This window comes from Typopeltis vanoorti, chromosome 25, assembly GCF_054136105.1.
Source record: "Typopeltis vanoorti isolate ZY-2024b chromosome 25, IOZ_Tvanoo_1.0, whole genome shotgun sequence".
Taxonomy (NCBI): domain Eukaryota; kingdom Metazoa; phylum Arthropoda; class Arachnida; order Uropygi; family Thelyphonidae; genus Typopeltis; species Typopeltis vanoorti.
The window spans coordinates 37395793-37422202 of record NC_143573.1 but is presented as its reverse complement, the minus strand read 5'-3'; the positions used below and the strand labels follow the sequence as shown (position 1 = coordinate 37422202).

Genomic DNA, 26410 nt, shown 5'->3' with positions numbered 1-26410 from the left:
AATTAATTCGAGTTGCTTATATGAATTTACTCTGCTAAATTCGGAAGAGCTGATAGTAATTGTTGCTCAATAAAGCCTTGAGTTCACTGTAGCTACAAATACTGCTCAAGGCCATGGCTTAAAAGTTTTAAATCCTTAAATCGGTCTTCATAATCTGTGTCATAAATCATGTAATCTCACAAAGCGAGCATGTATACGTGTGAGTAAGACACACAGAGAGAGAGAGAGAGAGAGAGAGAGAGAGAGAGAGTGAGTGAGTGCAGCAGCAGTTTCGATTTCTGTCATTCTTAAATATTCGTTCTCTAGATCTATTTTTAGACTTCTAATTACATAAAACTCTCCCCATGCAGTAGCAGGAGATATTTTACACTGATACTACCAGATCTCCTAAATCAATTGGATCGTTTTGGCACAGATATTTTATCTGCTAACGTCACTGAAATCTGAATAAAACAATGCCCTGCGAAGAGCGGCTTTAAAGAATAAACGAAGGAATTAATCCCTTCAGAATTTTTTTGCAAATGTACACATTCTTCCGTTTGAGCTGTACATTTTTACCCCTTAAAAAAATTAGCATATACGAAGATCTGCGTTTTACTCTGATTGGTCCCACAGAGAAAGCAGATAAACACATCGATGTTTTGCATGATCAACAAACAAGTGGATATTTTCCGTCAAATTATTTCCAATATCATTAATGTACAAATTAAACAACAGACAACCAAGTACTGAATCATTTTGGATCATTATATATACATCAATTTATGCGACAGAGTTCGGTGTTGAATCTTGTCAAATGCCTTTGCAAAGTCCAGCAGTATCGCCGCCGAGTAAGCATTTTCTTTGTCCAATCCACTGTTACTTTATTACAAAAAGTAAGGAAATTAGTGAAGCAAGACCTACTCCTCACAACATCATGTTGCTCCTTCCAACACATTAATAGCATTTATTTCCAAATTTTCGTTTGAACTACAATTTCAAAATGCAAAACAGATAAGTTGAATTCTTATTTAACTGAAAATTCCCAATATTGATGCGCTCTGATTTCTCGAGGGAAGTGGCGATCGCCCATGATCTAAATGGAAATGAAAATCAAAATTCAAACTGCAATTAAGCACAACACGTGTTTCAATTATTGTTAGAGTAACAAGTGGACATTCTTTTATCACCATAAATAAGTATGATATAAGTCAAAGTTTACTACTTTTTTAAATCACCAATCGCGAGCAGAGAATAAGAATAGAACTAATTAATTACGTATGACTATCTGAAAGATAATGACGTTTATAAACCAGTTCATAATGATCCAATCCTACAATCTTTTTTTTTTTTTTGACGTATTATTGTATTTTCTGAACATGTTTGTCAGTATTTTCAATTTAAATTTAAGCAAACAAAGATTTGATGCATGTAGGCGTACTCATTTTTCTTATATATTATTATAATTAATATTTAGTAGGAAACAATTTGCTGAAGTTTCTTTTGTTCAAAATTGTACAATCATTAGAGCTATGAAACGAATGTATGATGAATGCCAGTCGTGCTTAAAGTTTGCGCAAGTTTACTTTTTAATATTGGATCAATGCAATCAATATGAGAAAGGGGATGTACTGAATCCATAGGACTCTCTTGATGAGGTTCATCTACCACTGAAGTCTAAACCCTCGCAGTAATCCTTCACTTCGAATTCGTCTTGAGAATAACTGGTTGCTGCTTAGAAGAATTCCTTAATATTAACGCTATTTTTAAGAGAGTGAAAGAAGACTTACCACTAACCCAAATGGAGCTGTGAGGATAGTCTATCACGGCATAACTGCATGTGTTCTTAAGCTGATTTTCCGTTTTTTAGGAAAGAGGGGGAATCGGAATTTTCCATGAAGAGAAAATCCAATCCTTTTCTGTCGGAGGTCAACCGGCAGGGCATGAGAATGAGAAGGATTTAAAAAAAAAAGGAGGGGGGGGGTAAAATCTATTGGTCTATTCAGTGAATTTTTTGCTTCCATTGGAGTAATGTGAAAATTAACAATTAGCAAACAGGTTGGAATTTTTTATGCATACAGGGGCGCGCCAGTAGTGTCCGGCGCCTGTGTGCAAAACTTTAGTTGGTGCCCCTATCCCCCCCCCCTCCAATAAAAAATCACTTAAAAAAGTTTTTTAAGTATTTCCTCCTCTTTGGGGCCAGTATTTCCTCCTCTTTGGGGGCCTTTATTATCCTGGCGCCTGTGTGCGTCCTACACATTGCACATATGAATGTTTTTTTTTTAATGTACAGTATATGTTTACAACTAAGTTTTCTCATCGCTACTGGAGAAAGTGGTTTGACTGAAGCCAACTGATATCATCATCATTGACTGTTACCTAAAAAAAAGCATTTATATTTGGATTGATAGGTCAACCAGATCCGAGGTGTCAGGGTCTTTCATTTATTTATATATCTGTTCTTTATTTATATTGATTTTTAACATTTTATAATGTTGCTTGGGTAGTATTATTCCTCTTCTTTGAAAGCGCATGAATGTAAACCGTGAGTACGGTCCCAAAACTATTTATAGTTACGATAATATGTAAAAGAGCCTTCTGATTTCTTGGGAGAAGGATTACTAAAAATATATTAACAGAATAGGTATATACAGTCTAGAAAATAGTCGCCCAAGATCTATTTTAATGATATTATAAACAGGAAAATTTTATTGAAATATTCTGTAAGCATTGTAAGACATTCGTATTACACCAAGGTATAAAAACAGGCTTCAATACATAATTCTTTCCAGAAATTTTTAATCTCCTATATTTTTAATAAGCCCGAAATTAGAGGAAAATGTAAAGGGGAAAAAATTAAATTAATTTTATTGCTATTTCTTATACAGGGAAGAATACCACCAGAAATGCCTCATGCAAAAGAAAATTTCGCACCTGTTTATCTGGAAAACTATAAACAATCACCTTTTCACTATAGATTTTTTTTTGGGGGGGAGTCCATATATTTTGTAATATATCAATATTGAACATAACAGTTTCGCAAAAATATATGGAAAGTGGGTGGGAAGGATTGAGAAATTTCCCTTATACTGGGTTCATTCGTTTTTAAGCACTACGATTCAGTCTTGTTTATATTTATGGTCTCAGTTCTAACAGTATTGTAACACATGAATTATCTTTTGTAGTATAATTAATTATGCACATGTTGCAGAATGTAAAAATGTAGTTTTAACGTAGCGCAACACTTAGACTTATCTGAAAATCCTGTTTATTGCAGAACAACAATTCACTGCCGCAGATTCCAATAGCAACACACCTTCAAAGTCTTTCGTACCCTGTAAAGTTTGTGGAGATAAAGCCTCTGGTTATCATTACGGAGTCACGTCCTGTGAAGGTTGCAAGGTAAGAAAACATTGCAGTTATATTTCGTCCTATAGGCTTTAAAAAAAAAAATTGACAAAATGAGTTTCAGATTCTCTTCGTGGAGTAATTTGATTGATAACATAATTCAGTTTTTCCTAAAGCACAATTCGTTGCGCTTAGCACTCATGTTAACGATTCTGCGATGCGTATCGTTTGGTATGGTGGCAAGCAGCGCCATCTATTAAACTATAAAAATAGTCGACCTTCAAAATCCAATAAATAACTGAATTTTTATTGATATTTCTCGTTCTAATTATTCAGCCATTATAATTAATGAATATATTAATTTCGGTGATTCGATTATAAAATGCATAAATAATTAATGCAAAATTATTTAAGATTATTTGTGTAAAAGTAAGATAAGAGAATTTCCTAGTTATGAGTGGAAAATATTGCAGATTTAATTTTTTGCATAAATTCTTAAGTTTATCAAAAGAAATTTGTAGATATGTAATAAATATATTTTATTTAAAAATGTATGCATTAAATAATGTTTTAAACTTAAAATTTGGGATTTCATTGAAAATTTCCACGACGGCACTAATTCCTCCACCTTCTGTTAAATCCAATGGAATGGATGGATCAATTATTCAACACTATCACGGTTTTAACTTCAAATCCACAGGGGAAAAAAAATTCTCCCCTCAGAATTTTTGATATGTATGGCTGAATATTTCCATAAGCTAGAATTATGATATATGCATCAATTTTGAAACGCTAATTAAAGCTTAACTCGAATCAGACTGAAGAGATGCTCTTCTATCCCATAGAAGTAGTAATACCACAAACTACTATTACTACTACTAATAATAGTAAAAGCGTGTGTATAAGCATTTTTTTTCTTTTCGTCTGTTTTTTTTTTTTTTTTTATTTCATCTGAAGATGAGTGTATATTATTATAGTCCATTCAAAGCCTAATAGTTAAAAGTGTTTAAACTATTTAAAACTATCCCTAATGCTGAAAGGGATATTAATAACGATTTTCAAAGTTTTTTTCTATCTGTCGCTTAGACGGATGAAGTTTTAACTTCTGTATGAAAAGTAATCTCTCCTGGACTTTACTTTTTTACTAAGTTAGTTGATCTTCGGTTTTGGCTTCTTAAAAGCAAATGCCCCTTTCAAAATTACTTCAGAATAGAAATTAGCAAGGAAAAAGTTCCTCTTTCTTTCTTTCTTTTTTAGTTCTAAATATATTCTAAAGAAGAATACTATGATTCGTTGAAAGTCAGCTGTGACTTATTCTATATATATATATATATATATATATATATATATATATATTACCAAGCAAGCCTTAAAGTACAAGCCATTAGGAAAAAGAAACCAGGACGTCCTCTTAAAAAATTCAACGATAACTTCTAAGGCCGGAACAGGCCACGCTAGGCCTAAATCTTTGATATGTATGATGATATATATATATATATATATATATATAACTTAAGTTCTCAGAGCATTAATTAATCTATTTCCCTCGTCCTCTCCTTTTGATTCACGCCACAAAGCTCTCCTTCAGTCATTTACTTCTTGCTGCATTTCCTTCTACAAATATCTCTACAGCCAGTATTTAAAATTAAACATCTGTAACCTGATACGTAGCAAGGAAATCCTGACACTTGGGCGAAGCTAAAAAAGAAAGAAAAAAAAAAAGGTCGGCTTTCTTTTAACTCCCTACATCAGCATCTGAAAGGTGGTTTCCGCCTTATCCACTGCTTCTTCTGCGTAGTATTTCTAATTTCCCTCCCCTCCAAGCCTATTTAGAACACACATTCGATAAACAGTCCACCCATTAGCGATTCACTTGTCAAAACAAATCTTTATTCTTCTTCATTCCCTTAACTTTAGATCTTTGACTCAACCTTTCCTTCTCTCTCTCTCTCTCTCTCTCTCTTTGTTATATAAAAATTTTTAAGACAACAGATGGCGTGAAAACAACGGGATCTTTAACAAAAAATTGCATTCTTGTTTTCATCCTTATTTTAAATTGCACTTGATAGTCACATTCTGGTGAGATCATATGCAACCTTTTTTCTCTTTTCATGAATAAAATAAGGATAAAAATAAGAATATAATTTCAACCCAGAGAAAACACTCTTTATCAAAATATGTTCCGCTTTTAGTAGTGATGCTGCTATTATTTCCAAACGTCTTGTTTGCGTTTGAGTCCAATGATTTATGCCAAAAATATTCTTTTTGAACTAAAATAAGAATAAACCCGAAATAGTGATGTGTTTAAGTGGTCTGTGTGCATGTCAAATTATAACTTGCAGTATTTCGTCTTATATTAATAAATTTTCATTTTTTTTCTTCTGTATCTCAGCTATCCATAGTACTAAAATACTTTAAGTTCAACAGCCCTTCCTGTCAAAAATGATAAATAAATAAATATTATATGCTCCAAAGTTTCACGTCTACCTCTTCTGCTGATGTTTAAATAGCTTGAGATATTTCAACACAAGAAAAGCAGAGAGGGATTGAGGTCTATGGCCACACGTATCTTCCATGTGATTATGAATGTTTGTTGTACGTTCCTTGAACAAAATGTCACTGGCCTTGTTTATCTGAACGTCATATTTTCCTTTCGACACTTATCAGTTGACAATTCATGCTTTACTGTCTTCATATGTAGTCATTCGCCGTGATTATCTAACGGTGTTCTTCGACCTTTTACCAAGACATGAAGCGTAGGTTGTAGTGTTTTCACAATTCTGTGGTCATTCTATTAAATTAGCGTTGTATTATGTTGAAAGTGCACTGTCGTAATGATTTTCCACTTGTAATATTAGTCCATTGTGTTGTCTCACCATTAAAGCATCCTTATTATAGTCAGAATACCAAAGTGAAGAAGATGAATATAGCATGTTGTTTACTGATTTATTATTATCTTATTTAAACCCCCCCCCTCCTCATCGTCGTGCTGAATTCGTTAAACATTATTGTAAATAAATAAATTCATAAGTCCCATCCGAGGGTTTTAATCCTATCTAGGATGTGAAAAATCTTTATACGCTTTTTTTCCCCCGTCAACTGAAAGTGAACTGCCGCCTTGGTAATTTCAGACAATCTGATAAGATGCACGCTCTTTATTCTATACAAATTAATCGGATTCTACATCTTTATAATGATTTGGAATCTGATGAGGACAGCGATATGATTTGTGACATTAAACTGTCGAATTCGGGCTGTCATCGAATTAGAGCTGCAAATGAATCATCAATAACCAACTCTTTCATATTAATATTTTTATTTTCTTTAGCAGTTCAATTTCATTTTTTACTTTTTATATTTATAACAATATACCATAGGTTTTTCGTTGCTTCATAGATCAGTAAATTACTGGTTAAAAAAATCCTGAAAAGCTTCTACAGAGACAAACATGGAACTTTTTTTTTATTATTTCACGCCACTTCAGGACTTCAATTCGCAGGATAGTGGTCGCACACCGGACGATAAACTTTGCCTTATGCCTACAAGAGCTATTAATTCGGTTGAACAGACACTGGCGATTTAGTACTTTTTAAAAAATAATTAACATTTTAAGTTAGTTAACTATTAAAAAATTATTTTATTCTGAAAATCCTCAATTGTGTGTACCAACTGAATCTTTGTTTTTTCTAGTATTAGCAATCAGCTGTTAATACAAATCTTAGCTTTACTAAGCCAATTTCATTAGATTAATTTCACAATAAGGGCTAAACAGACTGACATCTTTTTTTTTTTTTTTTTTGTAAAGTACTCTAGAATATTTTCTAGGTATCATATGCAAATTTTTCACATCTCTTACAGACTATTGGTAATATCCCAAGGGTTTTTGATCCTTTGGAATAATCTTTAAGGAATAAAATGGTCTCGAAGTCACCTTTGAAAACACACAAAGTGAAAATATTGTTTGCTATATTTTACCACGCTTTGAATTAAGGTTTTTGTTTTCCTTGTCTTTTATGCTAATAAATTAGGCCTAGAACTTTATGCTGTTCTTTCTTAACCCAAGAAAAATGTTGGTCATGTTTTGTCATTCAGTTTCGTCAGCGTTTCTATACTAAATAATACCATTTATTAAATGAATCATTAATTATGCAATATAATAATAGGAAGCTTGTTTTGGGTTTCGGTGTAACAACCCATTGTGGTAACTGACTCGTTACTATTACCCTTATTATTTCTTCATTTTACGCAATAGATAAGGTATGCGTTTGCATGGTAATATAAAGTACCTTGGTCGTTTGACATTGCCGATATACATATATACACTGGCATGGCGACGCCCCGTAGAAACAGGAGAGCAGAACGAGATAAAGGATTCTCTTCACACGCATAAAGTAGCATAGCGACGCTTCGTAGAAAGGGCGAGAGTAGAATGAGATAAAGGATACTCTCTATGCACACAAGACAATATTTCAGTCTGATTTGATTGGATATCTAAAAGAAAAAAAAAATTTTTTTTTCGTCATAAATTCCTGCTGTTTCTAAGGTTTCTTGTAACAAGAGATCTTAGAACTGGGTTTTTTCAGTGAAATCACTCAGTGGTTAAAATCAGTTTAAGAATTCAGCGAGGTAAGAAACACAACAGGTGAGCAAATATCTGCTTCGTCTCTAAACTGTTCGATCATAAAAGATTCCTATTAAAACGTTACATCGGAAAAGGCAAAAATAAATAAAGGAATGTGTTAGATATTCAAGGAATCATTGAATTAGGCAAAAAACTAAACATTTAATAAGCTTTATTAATTTGGAAGCCAGCGGAATTACGGTGAAATATATTTCTGTTGTTGTTTATTGGAGGTCCGAAGCGTAGTATAGGTTTACAACCTCTCGTGAGTGGGATTTAACATAAGAACTCACGAGTAAAATAATGATATTGAAAATTCACTTAGCATGGATTGGGTTGTCTCTAAAGAAAGAGAAAATTTCGATCATATATTTACAAATATTGGATAAGGGTAAAACGTATACATTTCACAATAATTTCAAGATACCACATGAGTTCCGCTAGTGGTTTGAGGAACAGAACAGAACAGGACAGTGAAATAATTCATCTTCTCTTCAATCTATTTATTATTATGATTATTATTACTAAATGACCTCGGATTATTATTATTATTATTATTATTATTATTATTATTATTATTATTATTATTATTATTAGGAAAGCAATGGTTTGAAATCACCTCAAGCTTCTCTTCAGACATTAGTGGAATTCCATATAATCTCATTTTCAAGTTGTGAGGCAAAAATGATACAAAATAATAACTAGGAGATGGAATTAATTGAAACTTGGCACTTATGATCTCTATTGAAATTTGTCACTTTTTCTCAGTTTTTAAAACTAGACCGTTCTTAGCGACAAAATTAAGTAAACAATCAGGAACGACACAAAATTATGTTATAACTGACAGTACATATTTATACTATGTAAGCCAGAAATGGCAGTAGCTTCAGTTGTTTCATATCTTCCTTTTATGACTGTTTTTAATCATGTTTGTATTTTTATACGTTTTCATTTGAAGAGAGATGTGTAAGAGAGAATTTTTTAATATTTGGTTTGAATTTCTTTTCTAAGTTTGTTTCCATGTTAGCTCTTCATCCAATTACTAATCTCTCAACTTTGACTCTACGAGCTCCAAAAAAATAATAACATAATGAAAATGATGGACAAAGTGTAATATAGAATTACACGACTATTATTATATAGCTATATAATGAAAACATCATTTTTGATAGATCATGTTTCTCCTTTTGAAAAATGCAATAATACTTTGATATTGGAGAGGAGAAAAGATGATAAGAACTATCTCTCACGCTAAACTAAATAGACTTGGACTCGTAACGTGAGTATCAGAAATCATTTCTCTTCCTTTCTTCCCCCCCCCTGCACCTGTGCATTGAACCTTCTCACTCACCTGTTTCGTGGATGTCATGTGAGGATGACTTCGATGAAAGAAAAATATATATATCTTGTTGATAGTGAACTGGATTTCGTTGGTCAGATGTCCTTAAACCATTTATGTATAGGAACTTTCCAATTAATTCGAATTGCCTTTGGAATATCGTAGTACCTGTTTTTCTAGTTTTTGTCTATTAAATTACCCAGAAAGACCTGCCGAAGGAGATAATGGTATCGGATAGAAACGGTAAGATAAAATCGTTGTTTTGTTCCCTTGGGCAAAAGAAGGCCGTGGCGCTTGTATCCATGGCCACCAGTGCGGATCAGCAGAGGTCATTGAACTCAACAGGAAGAGGTCTCTTTTTCTTAGCCTGGCAGATCTTCCTGCATACCAACGCGGTCAGATTAGTTGTCTCTCACCTACCGAGTACCGTTACGAAGAATATGTGTTGCCAATAGGTGTGTTAAGTCCTCTAGTCTTGTAATGAAGAAATAAAAATGGCCAACCCTGAAACCAAATTCGTGAACCAAGTTTGAAGGTGGGTTTTGAGGAATTGTTTCCGACTAGCAGACTTTAGCTCAATTGACAGTGCAGAAGAAACGCAAAGGAACTGAACTTTAGCAAGTAAAATTCGTACATGTTGTAGATTATTTTGAGTTTAATAAAGAGAGGGGAAAAAATACACACAATTGCAAAAAAAAAAAAAAAAAAACTTTTAAATGGTCAAGTATGCCATACAGCAGTAGCTGTCGTTTCATTAATTAAAGGCGATAATAAACTAATGCACTTTTATTTATCGAAAGTTTCGCAGTGAGGACTAATATAAATGTCACATACCATGACAAAAACCTGACTTAACAATTTTTGTTAAATTATACCACATCTTTTACCAAGAGAAAATGGATGTTTAGAGTTTTTATACTTTTTTCATTTATTTATTATAATTGTCTTCCTTTTGAGTAAAGTTCAAATAGTTTTCTATATCATCTCTTGTAGTTTTTATCCAATTAGCTATTCCATTAAAAATATAAAGTCAAAAACAGATGAAATTTCAACCGTATTGAAACTTTATAAAATCTTACTGGATTGATACTGATACTTAAATGCTTGATTATCACTCATGCGTTTGTTTAACGAAAAGAACAGTATTTTAAGGATAATAAACGTTTGTTTTATTATTATCCAATATTTCGCCATGGTCACCAAGACATTTGATATGAAAATGCCTTGGTGACTAGGGCGAAATATGTTGGCTGATAATAATAATTTATTATCCTTGGAAACTTCCAAGGATAATAAATAATTTCTTCCGTTTAACAAAATGGGGGAGACGCCAATACCCCAGCGAATGACAAAATAGGTTTAAATTGCTGAATATAACCATGGCTTTAGACAAGCTCTGTGCGAAAAACGATCCGATGGAAAAAACAAACCAAACTCCAATTAGAATAAGAACTCTAAAAACGTGGCTCTGTGATTCCTGATAATTTGCTGAAATTATCAAGTTTGATGTTAAACTTGATAATTCGAATTCGAGTTTGCTGTTAAAATATAACTGCAAACTCGAAAGTTTGCTGTTATATTAAAGCAATAACACACACACAATAGTCCTCATTAAATGACTGATTTTATATGTGTAAATTTATGCAATTTTATCAGTCTGGCGTTCAAGTAAGATCTGTCATGTGATTTTTACAAGAACAGCAATCAGTTCATTATCCCAGCAGCTGGAAACGTGTTCACCTGCAATTAATAGATGCATTGACATTATTTTCTTCGTATGGTTTTACTGATAGACAATAACATAGGGGACAGTAACGCTTCCGGTCTCCAAACGAGATTTTCTTAAAAAACGTCATACTATATAATATAAATATGCTGTGATTTGAGATAAACCGTTCTCTTTCTTAGCTAGAATCTTAAATACAGAAGTAATTTCCAGCATGTCAGTACCTTTTATCATTAAATAAAATAGGAATTTATAACGGAGGTGGAAATGTTCTCATAGAATTCCAGAGACACATTCTATGTGACAAACTATGGACATATTCCACCGTTTGTCACAACAAACAAGATTCATATCGATTGCTGTTCACATTTTCTACATTTTTTGGAACGTCTTACTGTTGAGAGTGTTTTGCATTAGTTTCTTTTCAAAAGTTACGCCCATACACGTACATCCGTTTATCATTTTACTTGTTGGATTAAGTTCAATATTTCATCCACACGTATTCCAAAAAGTCTCTTTATTTCTCCTCACGAAAGTCGTTGAAATATTTATGAAAAATACACCATCACCGTAATGCATGGCAATTGTTCATCTTTTCAACGATATCAATTCTTGACGAACTTAAATAATGTAAAAGAAATATTATTTGCTAACTGAACCTTTAAAAAAAAATAAAAAATTATATCGATATATGTTCCGTTTTTTTTATTATTATTTTACATTTTATAGAACTTATTCGATGTCTGATTTTTATGATTTATATTTAGTAATGTTTTAATTGATGAAATGTTTTAATTATCAGAATGCGACTATTTCGAAATACTCCAATACTGATTGAATTTGAAATAGTCTTGAAGTATTAAATGTTTTCGACTGTTTGTGTCTGTTTTTAGTGAAGTCGAAAAATTGTCAGTGGTTGAAACCTGCCTTAAAAAAAGTCTGTTCTTGCGCTGTATAAATCCTCAAATCAGATTTTTTTTTTCTATCACAAATTTAAAACAAAGAAGTCATAACTCTTATAAATACAATGACTTTCGTCAATTTAACCACCAGACATTACAAAAGTCATTGACACGGCAGTGAACAGCTGTAGTCCACGATAACACAGTTGTGAAATGTCAGTGTCAACGACTTCGCTTAGGGGTGATTACAGAACTATTCGATTCTTTGTAAGTTTAAGAGGGACGGAGTGGCGAAAAAACAGTTTGACCTTGAGGTGTGAAGAATTATATCGGTTAGGGACTCTCACCCCAACATTCTAGAGGCAATGATCAAAGCAAAATGGCGCCTCCATTTGCTTCTTAGTTTGCAAACAAGAGTTCAAATTAATAAATGAACTAAAAAAAAAACATATTTTCATCCACATCTTCAATAGTTAAAAAGAAAGAAAGAAAGAAAGAAAGGGGGGGGGGAGATCTTCTATTTAATCTTCTTTAAGTGGTAGAGTAATAGATCCTCTAGTGTTCAGTGACCTTTTTAAAATCTACAGTTTGAAAATACGAGCTGCAGTTTAACAGTTAATAACTGCATAGATTACAGTTTAACGCGTAAATAATATTGATGTTTCCCAAAAGTCCGAACTAGCTCCACTTTGTCTTACCTAAATTTGTTAGCGAATCTCAATTTTTATTTCTTTAATGTTTTTTTTTGTTTTTTTTTTGGTAATTTCTTACTTAATTTTTATGCTATTTTATTTCAATTCTCAATTCACAATAATTTGCTCAGAATTAAACTAAATGGTAGTTTGCGAGTAACTCTCAAATTTGTTTTGCTAACAAAATTAAAATGTATTTAGCTTTAAGCATTGTCGTTTTTGAAAACGGTAATTAAAGACTATCAGAATTTTTTTTTCAAGGTTTTTCTGGATGGAATGATCTATTAGATGAAAATTTCGGTATGCTTCACGAATAAGATATAAATTAACAATTATAATTATTCTCCGGCCTCTGTAGCTCAGTGGAGGTGGCGCTTGCATCCTCTACGCTAGGTCACAAAGATAGACTTATACTTCGAGTCTAGTCGCCTTCGACTGGAGGAACTTTTTCTAACTTTCTTCGACCGGTTCCGGAGTTAGTCGATCTCTGGCATGGCAAGCGGGTTTTTTTCTCCCATAAACTCAAGAAAATCGACTGTAGAATTCTCACATTATTTCAGGTAGTAAACATATCTTGTTAGGGTTAGGTAACAAGAGATGGCAGCACTTGTTTGTCGGTCTTATCATCGGTGGCTGAATATAATTAGTGATAGACATGGGCCGGCTATCTCTGATTGGCTACTGGTGGAGATTGAACTGCCCACTCAGTCTCCAAAAGCTAGATAGGGTTAAAAGACCTCGCCTACTCCCTATAAGGAAATTATTATTATTATTATTATTATTATTATTATTATTATTATTATTATTATTATTATTCTCGCTTTAGATTATAGATCTAAAGAGAGAAATTATAATTGTTTATTAAATAGAGACTTCTTCATTTTTCTGTAACTTGAATTTTTTATACACTTTTATGACTTTACAGAACATATGACAGTCGGTATTTTTCAACAAGTTTTTCATTCTACTAGTATTATAAATAGTCAAGTAAGAACAGAAACCTGCAGATATAATTTACAAAAAAAAAAAAAAAAAAAAAAAAAAAAAAACATGTAACATGCTGGTTAAGTTACTTGAGAAAAATTCGCAGCGTGATAAAGACAACTGACCTCAGTTGCAAAAAATTTCGATTTCGCTGTGAATTGAAATAAAAACGAATTAATTGTTTAACAATTTAAGACCTTTTAAGATGTCTTGAAAATTGACAGTAAGTGAATTATTTTTTCTGCATTGCATTTCGGACAATTAGCAGCAATTACCTGGATCGATAAAGCAGATGAAATTCCAATTTGATTTCTGTTAAATCTCCACGTGTCACTGATATTTTCACGTGTTGCAAGTGGAAGAAGTATATGGAACTTTGTTTATCGTCTTGAGTAAATGTCGATGTTCCGATCAAAGGTTATTTATTATACATGCGATCTTTGGCCTAACCGTCGTTTCAGTTAGATATGAACGAAATGGCATTGAAAGATGTAAATTTTGATTAACTGACAAATCGTCTCTCTTAAAGTTAGACATAAATGATGTCATAGTTCTTCCCGAGACTTTTTTTTTTTAACTCCACCCTTTCTGACTATCCTATCACAACATGGCAGGTGCTGAACGTCATACTCCTTTAGTGTCCCCCCCCCCCCTTATTTCAGAAAAAATTATATAAACGCATAAAGTTGTGTAGTTAAAATTATTTATATTTTTGTATGGAAATTTTAAAGTTTGTAATTAATAACGAAACAGAAATGCATTTATTAAAAATTTGCTTTTCACGGTAAGCTAAAACAAATACTTCGAAAAAAAAAGCATTTTATTTCCGTGATGAAAGGGAGAAATTGAGAGGGGGGGGGGGAGAGCGAGACGACCTTCATCAAAATAAAAATCAAAAGAGAAACTGCTACTACACTTTCGTGGATCATAAAACTTCTAGTTGTCTCCGAAGAATTCCAAATATTTCGCAAGCCCATTCGTAGTATTAATCTTCCAGAAGTCTCAAGCCTGAGTATAGCTATGTCAAATGTACAAGACTGACAGGTTTCAAGTAGCGAGAACTCCATTCATTTACAAAGGGCACACTTAAGGGGAAAAAAAAAAGTTTTTATCTCTGTTACTCACGTGCACTTCGTGCTACAACAGACGGAACTTTACAAGCACGTGCTCAGAGTCCGTGACCTTCCACCTACGAGACAGCTAATCTGGAAATGTTAGTTTACTATCGGGTTTTATACATTCCGTAGCTCGACCGTGTAATCATGATACTTCGTTAAATTAGTGACGTTATAGGTGACTGACTAGCAGGTTTCATTATTCAACATAATATGCAATAAGCAGACAACTTGTTTGGGAACGTTACTTTTTTTTCCTCTCCGATTTGTTTTGTTTCATTTGTGATCAAAACAACGCATAAACCTGCTTGACGACAGTTTCAAGTAATTTATATAATATAATAATACTGCGTGGTAAATAGCTTAATGTGATATTCTGTTTTGAAACATAAATTTACACGTTCATCTTAAATGAACTCTTTTACACCAAACGAAAAGAACTCATGCAGTTGAAAGCTGTGTTCAAATTAGTGAAGAACAAATTTTCTATGTAGTTTTAAAGTTCAGTAACCTTTTGCCGTATCACAAAATAAAACAGTGACGTCAGCACTCTTGTTGAATATATGAGTAGAGCGAATATACAGACCAGATAAATCCTGCTACCACTTTATGCACGGCTGATGATGAATAAAAACATTACTTTTAGTTCAAACATTGAAAAACAAAAGATTTTTTTTTTTTTTCAGAAGACAAATCTTTCTCGGAAGGTATGACCTCTATTGACCAGTGACCTATATATTCAAATAGCAAAATTGTATACGTATTACGCTACCCATAATGCCACTGTGATTACAGTCGTGTGTGACTAAAATGAGGTGACACGTTGGAAATTATTCTTGTATTTTTTTAGCTTATAAATATGCATAATATGATGCAATTCTTTATCGTCTGCTTATGACCTTGATGTATGCTAAGCCTGCGATATGATGATAAGCAATATTCAACAAACGAATTTAAAAAATGACGCGCTTTGAATATTTTTACCAGCTCTTTTAGCTAAAGCTAACAGAATGCGTTATAGCGCTTTCCCCATCTGTCCGTTATGTATACAATGTGTTGCTACTTTTATTTCGTAAACTGCTCCATGAATTTTAGTATAAACAATCCTTACTGAAATATAAGCCGCGATTTAATTTTTGGATCGAACAATTTGTGCTGCCAGTTCACACTCACTGTTTATTTTAATTTTATTACCCGATACCTCCATTATACGTAATGCTCTATATTATATAGCGCAGTTCTATTAGTGAGTGAGCCTGCGAATTTCAGTTAGCGAGTACATGTAGAGTGTTATGATAGCGAGCTCTTTACAGTCTTCTGCTGCTGTAATAGAAGCGGTCGGGTAAATTTTTTTTGTGATTTCACGGCGCCTGATAGGCTTCGGAATATCTATGCCGGTGAATACCTTATTTGTCAGTGATCAAAATGACCGAACGGTTTGTTTATTCCTTGCTACTTTAATTTAGTGTGTGTATATATAATTCTAAATATATTTTAATATGATCTTTAAAAAATATATATATGAAATCAGTTTTCGTTTCGTAGTATTTAAAGTGCTAAATTCAGTTCCATGACATCATACAAGGTCATATCTTTTAATGCTCTGTACTTGTCAGGTCTGAAGAAGAACATTTCTTGTGTATATTGACTGTCCTTTCGGTACTAAATTACTGTAACAATTTGTCATATCGTTTTATGTAATTATTTTTTGGCTAGATTTATTCAGTAGTACACAGTGTCGCTTGCTTATCTCGTCATACATCACCACTTTGTACTAACTTCCTTAAGGGATTAACACTTTCCCTTATTGCTAGTCTATTTTATGGCATAGGACATCGAACTGTCTTATCCTTCCTTTTTCGAACTGGAGCTACTACCCGCGGCTCAGGTCAACGCACACCCGTCTTAGAATACGTTCAGATATATGCAATCCGACCATTACGAATATTTATATTTATCCTTCACTAAAGATAGTGAAGGATAAATATAAATGATTTCGGGGACTGCTGCACCATTCAATACTTATTATTTGTACATATCTAACTTGGAAAACAAGGATTTTGGGGGCTAGGCGTATTAAATTAACAGAAGATGGATTTTTTTTTTTTTTTTTAAATCCCGAAGAGTGTATTTTCTTGCTGCTCGTTTCTCTTTGAATGTCTTATAAGATAGTTAAACATTTGTTTTAACTGCTATAATACCTAATAATGTCGAATATCTGGAAGGCGAAATAAAATTCAACAAAATTGGAAACCAAAAACAGATTGGGACATGTCTTCTTAGGACGAATGGTCACCTTATCCTTCACTTTTGAACATTATCTTTCATTTACTCTCCCCTCCCCACTCTTACACAAGCGTCTCGCCTTCCTAGAAAGTTTATTCTACCATCGTGACATCTGTTGCTAAATAGTTGTGCAGACGATAAATCCGGTGATTGATTTAAGGTTAAAATATTTGTCACTTACGTGTTCTGTTATATAAGAATAAGTATTTTCTAAAAGTCTTGCATCACTTATTAGGTTATAGTTATGTCTTAGAATGCTAATCTTAATTAGCGTTCTTCAAAATTCATCCCACAGACGTCATTAGCCAAATACTTGGTGGTGTGTCACGATTTAGTTTTCAATTTTTTTTATTTATTTTTATTTAATTTTTTTTTTTTTTTTTAATGTCTGAATGCACTTAAGTGCATGATTAATACGGGAAAGTGATTTATCTCTGACGTTTAATGTTGGAATATTTTATCTTATTTTAGCGAACTTTTGCTTCAGAAATGAATAAGTTCACTAAAATACGATTCCTTAATATCTACTAAGCGCGCTGATATTTTTAACTTCTCGTTTGCCGTATTTTGTTTGTGGCATAACTAAAATTTATGCAGAAAATCGCTTTCAAGGCATAATGTGTTTCATTTGCTAAAAGTTAGTATAACTTAACCCTCGTGAGGAATACTGGGCTAAACTCCATGAAGATATTATTATTATTCCTGACACCTCCAATGTGTCCGAAGACTCATCGCGGGAGAGCACCTACAACTGTCTCAACCACTACACCGAACCTCTACTACGAATCAACGCCATCTACCTCCTCCACAACTTGTATTCTATGGCTGTAAATTGCGTGTGTTCTGAAGGGCCGATTTGCCTGTATGCGGGATGAAAAACCCAAGTTTCCGGGAGAAAAAACCCTGCTACCCCCGTCTGAGATCGGCTAACTCACCTTCGATTGAAAATCGTCCAGATAAAGATTCCTCCTGTCGCGACGAGAATCGAACTTAGGCCTATTCCAGTCGAAGGGCGCGTTCTTCCAATTGCGCTACGGAGGCAATTGAAAGAACGACGTTAAAGTATTAGTGTCCGGTTGACACTAATACTTTAAGGAATCGTACGAAATATAATATTAGTCATAGCTTTGGTTTGAAATTTTGTGTTATGCAAAATTATCAGAGCGGGATTACTAGTGCGAAATTAAACGAATTATCAGGTAATTGAATTTATAAAAGGTGTTTAGCTTAAAAAGTGAAGTCTACTAGTTAATGAAAGGATAGCAGAACAACTGATTCCTTACACAAGCATGAAATAGTTCTTGGTCATGTTAGTCATCTTAACTAAATCAATAGTTCTTTGATTTAGTTAAGATTTGTTTACAGTTAAGGATTAGGTTTGGTTCCTAAGTAGAAATAGTATCTCTCTATTTACTGTTTTTAGCCTTTTTAAAAAAAAAAAAAAAAAAAAAAAGTTGTTGGCTTTCATTCTCTGTCCGACCACAGATGAGACTCCCTCGACACTTCTGCGCATGGCAAAAGAAGGCGAATCCAGTGCGATAATCAATGATGAGTGTTTATTATTATACGTCAGAAAATTAACTTTTCCTTTATGAAAATTCTAGTTTTTAAAGTGGTAACTATTTTGCTTGTACAACAGTTGGAAATTTTTACTTATAAATTACGTGATTTCGCGTGTTGGTGATGAATTCGTATATCTCCTTATCCCTTTGTTCCCTTCAAATGAATTGATTCTTCTTGGGACTGCGTCAGCCAGGGTTTTCGCATCTGTGGTTGGACAGTAATATGATATACATCAGTCAAAAACAATTTAAAAAACAAAAAAACTCGAATAAGAATAATATGCTGTGTGTTGTGCTTGAACGGTATTTACTATCGCTTACATAAATGCTTATTGAATAATTAGTTTTATCCCCCCCACACACACAGAGAGAGAGAGAGATTTCCTGGATTTTTATACGAATAGCTTGCCTTTCACTGGGAGGGCGATCCTCATTGTCTTAAATCCCTCTCAAGTAAAGCATATTAAATGGCAGTATTTAATGTGCTTGTAGAAGTGATGTTTGCTTCCGTCGTGCTAGGCCACCATTAAAAAGACCGTTATAAATTCGATTTTAGTCGTGGCTAGAAGAACTTAATTGGCAAAGTGTAAAGCTATGCATTTTGGAGTAAAAAGATTACCAGCTGTATACCACATTGATGGAACTGTACTCCAGGAAATTGATGAGACCAGGGATTGGGAGCATGGAAATTGGAGGATAAGGATGAAGTTCAGAGGGCTTATTGAAAAAGTGGCTAAAATCTCTCATAGGACTACCTAGTTATTGAAGGAAGTCCTGACAAGCAGAGATAAGCAAGTCGTTGTACCTCTTTATAAGGCATTGATATTGAACTATTGTGGGTGCAGATCAGGCCACATGGGTTTCATGGTATGTTGTGGAAGAGGTGGAACGGATCGAGAGGCGAATAACCAAGATGGTGGCACGTCTAAGAGATACGCAATACGAAGCGAGGTTATTTGTTGGTTAGAGGCTGGTCTCTATATGATGGAGATGAGGTGCTTAAGGGAATTTAGAGGATTGATACGGAGGGAATTTTTCAATACATGACTAGTGTGGAGAAAATTAAGGGTTATCCCTGGAAATTAACAATGTGGTTAGCAAGGGCGTAAGGACTTGCTTTTTTCTTTGGAGAGTGTGAATGTGTTGCTAGTCAGTCGTGAATGCTTTGTCAATGAATGAATTCAAAGAAAGATATAACAGCTATTGTTCAAATGATCGTTAAACTTGATAGTCGTGGACCTCCCTCGATGAGTCTACGCCCATGTAGTTTCCCTTATATAATTATAATAATTCCTTATCCACGATAGCCATTTTGCCTCCAATTGGAGAGATTGAACGCTCATTGTTTTGACCTGGGAAGTGCTTCTAAGTTATGTGGAATCTCCGGTCTATGAGAGGTTTATAGGGAATTGCAGATCTGACGATCATCCTCCCTTTCAGAGTTTCATGGCATGAGAATGTACTAGGGAAGTGTTTCATCAGTGCATGGAAATAATAAAGGGAAGAAGGAAGCATTATTTAAACAGTCAAGAGTCAAATGGATGAGTAGCAGCATGGAAGGAATATAAAGTGAAGTGCAAACACTAGATACAGGCAAGAAAGGTTGCCAACATGTTGTGGAAGGCAAAAGCAACTTATGAGGTGAAATTAACATAGAAGGCGAAAGGGAATACCGAGTAGTTCTTTCGCTATGTATGGCTAGTAAGAGATAAAATGATTTTAGAAAGGTATAGTTAATGAATTATAATGGTAATAGAACCTGAAGAAATAGTTGAATTACTGAGCGATTATTTTGTGAAGATTTATCTGCAATGTAAAGGTAAATAAGTACCTAATGTGACATTTATTGATGTGAACTATGAGGTAGACGAACTAGAGGTGTTTTGGAATATTGGAATTCTACCTGTGGGATCGGATGGAATATCGCCGAAAGCCTTGTGTGAATGCACAATGGAATTGGCTAGGCTGTTTCATTTGTCAGCAGTCCCAGTAGAATTCAAGAAGGGTAAGAACAGTACTATTGCACAAAGGTGAGCTCAAGCAGAGTCGTGGTTCAAAGTAACACGTCTGCAATTATTTCACGAGCGGTGGTTAAGGTTTTGGAAAAATTGGTTAAAGCCAGAATTCGGGCATGAATGGATAAGAATGATACTTTATAGAGGACAGCATGGTTTTATTAATTGTATGGCCTTGCCTTAGCAATTTATTCTGCTTCTATAGAAGAAAAGCAGTTTGAAAGCATGCCACATGGTAATTTGTTAGAATTGGAGCAAAGGGGATGGATATGAGAATTGGTAAAATGGATAGGACTGTTGTCATACACAGTGGAATCAGATTAGGCAGTGGATGTGTTGCAAGCGCCTCTGTTCTTGGTTCATCATTATAATCATCAATTTTTTGATACATACCTTTTTAAGGGGGTGTTCATGTCCATTGATGTTTAATCAAACATATTAATGATATTGGTGGTAATTTAATGACTGATTCAGTTGTTTGCTAAGTTACAGAATTGGTAAAATAAGATAGAGATCTTCAGGATAACTTGAATAAACTGAGTGTGAACAAGGGACAATGGATCCCAATTCTGCCATTTAAGAGAATGGTGAGCATTTTCCTGGAACTCAATAGGCAATTGACGCCTTGTTCCTGGCATCAATTGTCTATGTTGTGGACTCTTTTTGTCCAGGCTAAAGGTAGGTTAAGGATGTATTGAAGTCTGAGGAAATAGCAAACGCCATTTCACCTATTGCAGCACATAGGCCTTCCGAAGAATGACTGTTATAAGTTATTGTCGTCGGCTAGACGAACTTCTCTTTCTTCGACCTGTTTCCGAGTTAGTCGATCTCCGGTACTGGCAAGTAAGATATTTCTCCCAGAAATTCAGATTTTTTATCCCCCATTCCAGGAAAATCAATCATACACATGACTGGCTATTTCGGACAATAATATTAGGAACTCTAGATGGCAGCAGTTGTCTGCTATACTCTTCTTGTATGCCTATTAAAGTCATTGCTAGCCTTGTGCCAGTTGCCTGTAGTGACTAAAGATGGATTTTGCAACATCAGTTAAGGCCAATCTGCAACATCAGTTAAGGCCAAATGGCCTTGCCTACTTCCCTTTACAAGAATGAACATAAGGTGTTAGTGGGTTTCATCAAGAGAAGTAGGCAAGGCCATTTAACCTTAACTGATACATACAGGGGGTAATCAAAATAATGCAAAGACCTAAACATTTTTCAGAGTTTCTTTTATTAATAAGTGTCTGTAAGCCCACCTCTGGCTGTTAGAACACCCTGAATTCGACGTGGAATAGACTGGTACAAGTTATATACATCAGATAATGAAATTTGGGACCATTCTTCATGCAAAATATGTCCCAACTGTGCCAGAGATGTTGCAGGGGAAAATGTGATCGAATCTTGGAGACTATCCTTCTCCGTTTCCATGCCTTTTGTCATAATATTCGATGCTGTGGCTCGTGATACATCTAATTTCTGCCGTTTTGGTTACGGTAGCTCCTGCAAGCTGCACTCCAATGATTACACCTTTTGGGAGATCACTGAGGTCTGGCATTTTGCACGTTAACTGCACATCTGTGGTGTGACAGTGCAGTATATTGGATATCACATAGCAGTGCCATAGTCGATGTTGAATTAGTTGTTGTGCAGTTAGTGTGCAAAATTAATAACTAATTGAAACATGAATATATAACTAACAGCTATTCAAATCCATTATGCATGCGTATATAATATTAGGGACATTCATGGATAATTAGGCTTAACCATTCCTCATGATCATCAGTATTGCTCATTGGTATCTGATGCTTGTCTGATTTGTCATTTCTCTGTCCATTGCCAGGAGACTAAAATCCTGCAAATTCTCTCCACATCCCTCTTTCATATCGTCTACCCACTGTCGACTTGGCCATCCTCTTCTGTTTATACCATCCGTTGTACCTAAGCATCAAAGTTTTGATCTTTCTACTGTTATCTATTCTGCAAATGTGTCAAAAATACTTTGTTTCCTTCGAATCATTTTCTGCATTAGATTCTCTTTACACTTTACTATACAGTTCTTTATTTGTTACCCTTTTGCACCCATCCAATTCCTAGAATCTTTCTAACTTCTTTCAAAAGCCAATATTCATCTCACATGGTCTTTGACCATCACCCATGTCTCACAACCACACAGAACGCTTGTGAATATGCATGTTTACAGCAGTTTCAACTTTATGGGGAAGGCTTATTTATTTTTCCATACCATGCCCATTGCCTGCAGGCTTACTTTTGCTTTTGTTATCCGAGATGGTCTCTTTTTACAGTCAAAATCGTGCATCATGCATCGCAGAATTACTAATATTGCCAGATATTGCGCCCGAGGTATGTAAAATTCCTTACTTCTTTCAGCCCCATAGACCTATTTGTTTTTTCATCATTTTCCCTTCGATCGTTCTTTTTGTCAATATCAGTGTTCATTATGAACCCATATTGCTTTTTTTCTTTACTTAACTTCAGCAATGTTCTTTTTAGTTTCTCTTCATTTATTAATGAATGTTGTCTACAAATAGTATATTATTTATACTTGTACCTTGAATTGAATTCCCCTTATACACTGGTGTCCAAAAGCTAAAGACGAACACTGTTTTTGAAGATTACAACTGCACATTCAGATGGCAATTGGTATAACCAACGATTTCAAGTAGAAAGTGGGTACACGTTCAAATTTTCGAATCGCGCGCTGAGAAGTCGCGTGGTTGCACTCAACAGGGCAGAACTCAACTGCGCTAAGTGAATTGTGTTTAAAGGAAGTCCTTTTTTGTGAAGGAATAAAATTGCCAACTTTGGATGTCCTGTAATGTCTCAAAGACATCATCTAGATGATTTCATGCGGAAATCATCTAGATGAATTCCAAGAATTATTGGAAAGTTTGAAGCCGCAGAATTGCTAATATTGCCAGATAGTTTAGAATCTCATATGGCGTTGTATCCAGCCATTGGACAACGTTTCACACCACCAGAATGTGTTCCAGACAAATTAAGAGGTCGTACTGGATTTTTGGTTATAAGAGTAAAACGTAATCGACGCACCAGGGCAGATCAGATTACAAGTCGGCTCCATTCAAGCACATGTATGCAGATATCTGACACTCTGCAGCAAGACGTCTGCGATGAGTAGGCCTATATGCCCGAAGACCTGTAGTCTGCATCTCTTTTATCCACAGCTCCTCATAGATCACGTTTTCAGTGGTGCTGTATCTATAAAAATTGGACAAGACATCATTGGGCTAATGTACTCTTTACAGATGTGTCGTTTTAGTCTTTCCTCCGATACTAGACGACACTTGAACTGGCGTAAACGCGAAAGTGGTACTGCTTACCATCGCGAGAATGTTCTTGAAAGGGATAGATACGGCTGTGCTAGGAGGCATTGTGCTTGATGGAATGCACCGAGCTACAAGTGCTGGAAAAAGGGACTATGACTGGTGAATGATATTGCAACGAAGTTTTTCAATGTCATGTTCGATTGTTCCGTGATGCTGTAGGCGAAGAATTCATTTTTATGGATGACAATGCCACACCACATTGTATATGAGCAGCGGAGATACTGCTGGAGACCGAGGATACTAATCGAATCGAGTGGCCAGCACACTCTCCAGAGCTCAACTCCATAGAACAGGTTTGGAACTCAATAGGGAGAAGTAATGCTGCTCGAAATTCCCTTCTAGTGAAGGAGGAGTTGGCCAGTTTGCCTTAAGAACTCCTGCATTACTTGGTGCTAAGCATGGTACGACATTATGAGAGCTGCATTGCAGTTCAGGGTGGACATATTCCATACTGAAATGTCTCTTCGCTTAGTTTTCGGCAAGCACTGTACATTAATTCCTTAATTACGTCCTTTTGGAAATTTGTAATTTTTGGCAAAAACGTATTGCAATTTAATTTTTACGAAAGTTCTAACACGATTTTTTGTGTAGCATTATTTATTAATATTCTAGCAATAAAGTGTGTCGACATTTGGCTGAAATATTTCATTAATTTTCCCATTAATGAAATATTTCATTAGTTCATTCTTAGCTTTTGGACACCAGTGTAATATCCTTTATTACATCCATTATTCTTTCCAAAGCATGGCAAAGATATTTAGGGATATTGGGCCACCTTGTCTCGTGCCTCTTGTTGATCGAAACCATCTTCCTATTTCTCAACAGTTTCTCACGGCAGCCACTGCATTGTCCTTGATGTTCTGCAATTGACATCATGTTCCTGATATGTTTATTGCAGCCCATGCCGCATTCTGGTGTGTCCTGTCCAGTGCTTTCTGAAAGTCAATTGACAAAACAGATATAAACCTTTTTACGTAGAACTTCTGACACATCTTAATATTAATATTTCAGTGCTTCTGTCTCATCTAAATCCTGCTTTTCCAGATTTTCTTCCATTACTTTCCCTATTCTTTCTGTTATTAATATCATCAGTACTTTTCCCACATGATTCGTAGAGCAATTGTTCTGTAATTTTTGCAGTTCATTTTGCTTCCTTTTTTGGTGAATGGGTAGTAGAATTGATCTCGTCCATTCTTTTGGTTCTTTGCCTTCGTCTCATGCAGTGTTACTCAACCGGTAGTATAGTTCGCCTATGATCATCTCGCCAACATGTTTCAGCATCTCTCCAGTAATCTCACCATTCCTCGGACTTTATAGTTTTTCAGATGTTTTACTGCCTTTACAACCTCATCCGTCAGTATATCTATTTCTCCCTTCTGTGCTTAGTGGTGATATTTCTCTCAATTCATCACTTGACTTCTTTTGCACCTCAACATCTCCCCGCGTCTCACATAACTCTGAGCAGTATTTTGTCCATCTCTCTCCTATTTCTTCTGTGTTCATCAAGATTTCATTATTTTCATCTTTTTATAATTCTCTGCCATGGGCTTCATTTCTTGTTGGTGTTTCTGATAATCTCTATACTTGTTTTATATTCACTATAGTATTTATTGATATTCTAACATTTTTCCTCTAGCCATTTTGATTTGTTCTTCTAACCACCTTCTTCACTCCATTGCATTTCGCGCTATACTTATTACATGATTCAAATACTTAAACTGATACTATACGCAGTACAAGCCAAAAATGCTCAACACAAAAATTTGTATACGTTACTACTACGTGGTAATCCTTAGGTACTTTCTAAGTATTACACAATTATAAAAATAACTTCAGTTTAAAAAAGTAGATCAGTGAAATACACAGCACCCTGTGCTTCTGGGAAATATTTTTATGATGCATAGTATAGCATGCTTAAAGTACCCGCGATCCTCACAGTATTAATGGATTCTCTGTCCTATTATTTTTTGCTTCAGTTAAAAAGCACAATTTGGAGATTACTGAACAGCACTAATTAATGGATATTAAATATAATGCTGTATTAGGTGAGAGAATACTGTTTTTAGTTCTTATTTGCCAGTATCATAAACCACTGCTGTTTGAAGCGAACTTATTTGGGAATACAATGGCATTGGAGAGAACAAAAAATTTTAATTTTAGAAAGCATTTTGAAACATATCTGTTGTCTCATCAAAAATGGCAGCTATTTCCTGGCAAAAGTGAGACTTAGTAAGCTCAGCTTTGTTTTCCTTTTGTTCGGAAGAACTATCGCATTCATTCGAATTTTGTATACTTATTAACTTACACGAAATATTTTGTTCTAATGATCCATAAGTGAACATATTAATTTGTGCTCTAATTTTATTTATTTATTTTTTATTTTATTTTATTTATTTATTTATTTTTTTTAAATAATACTAAGAATGTGGAACTGTAACTATTTGTAAACATGGGAGTTTCTAGCAGGTGTCTTA

General features: G+C 34.5%; 1 protein-coding gene across 3 annotated transcripts in view; it reads left to right on the top strand.

Annotated features, from left to right (window-relative positions):
• Positions 1-26410, top strand: part of Eip78C (Ecdysone-induced protein 78C) — a 462133-nt gene that overhangs the window by 308255 nt on the left and 127468 nt on the right. For 2 of the 3 annotated variants that reach the window (XM_090414451.1, XM_090414450.1), the window contains exon 2: positions 3257-3381. In XM_090414451.1, coding sequence (XP_090270577.1) covers positions 3257-3381 — 125 coding nt within the window. Of the gene's footprint in view, positions 1-3256; positions 3382-16036; positions 16143-26410 lie in introns of those variants that run through there. The other variant, XM_090414452.1, reaches the window with a different exon arrangement.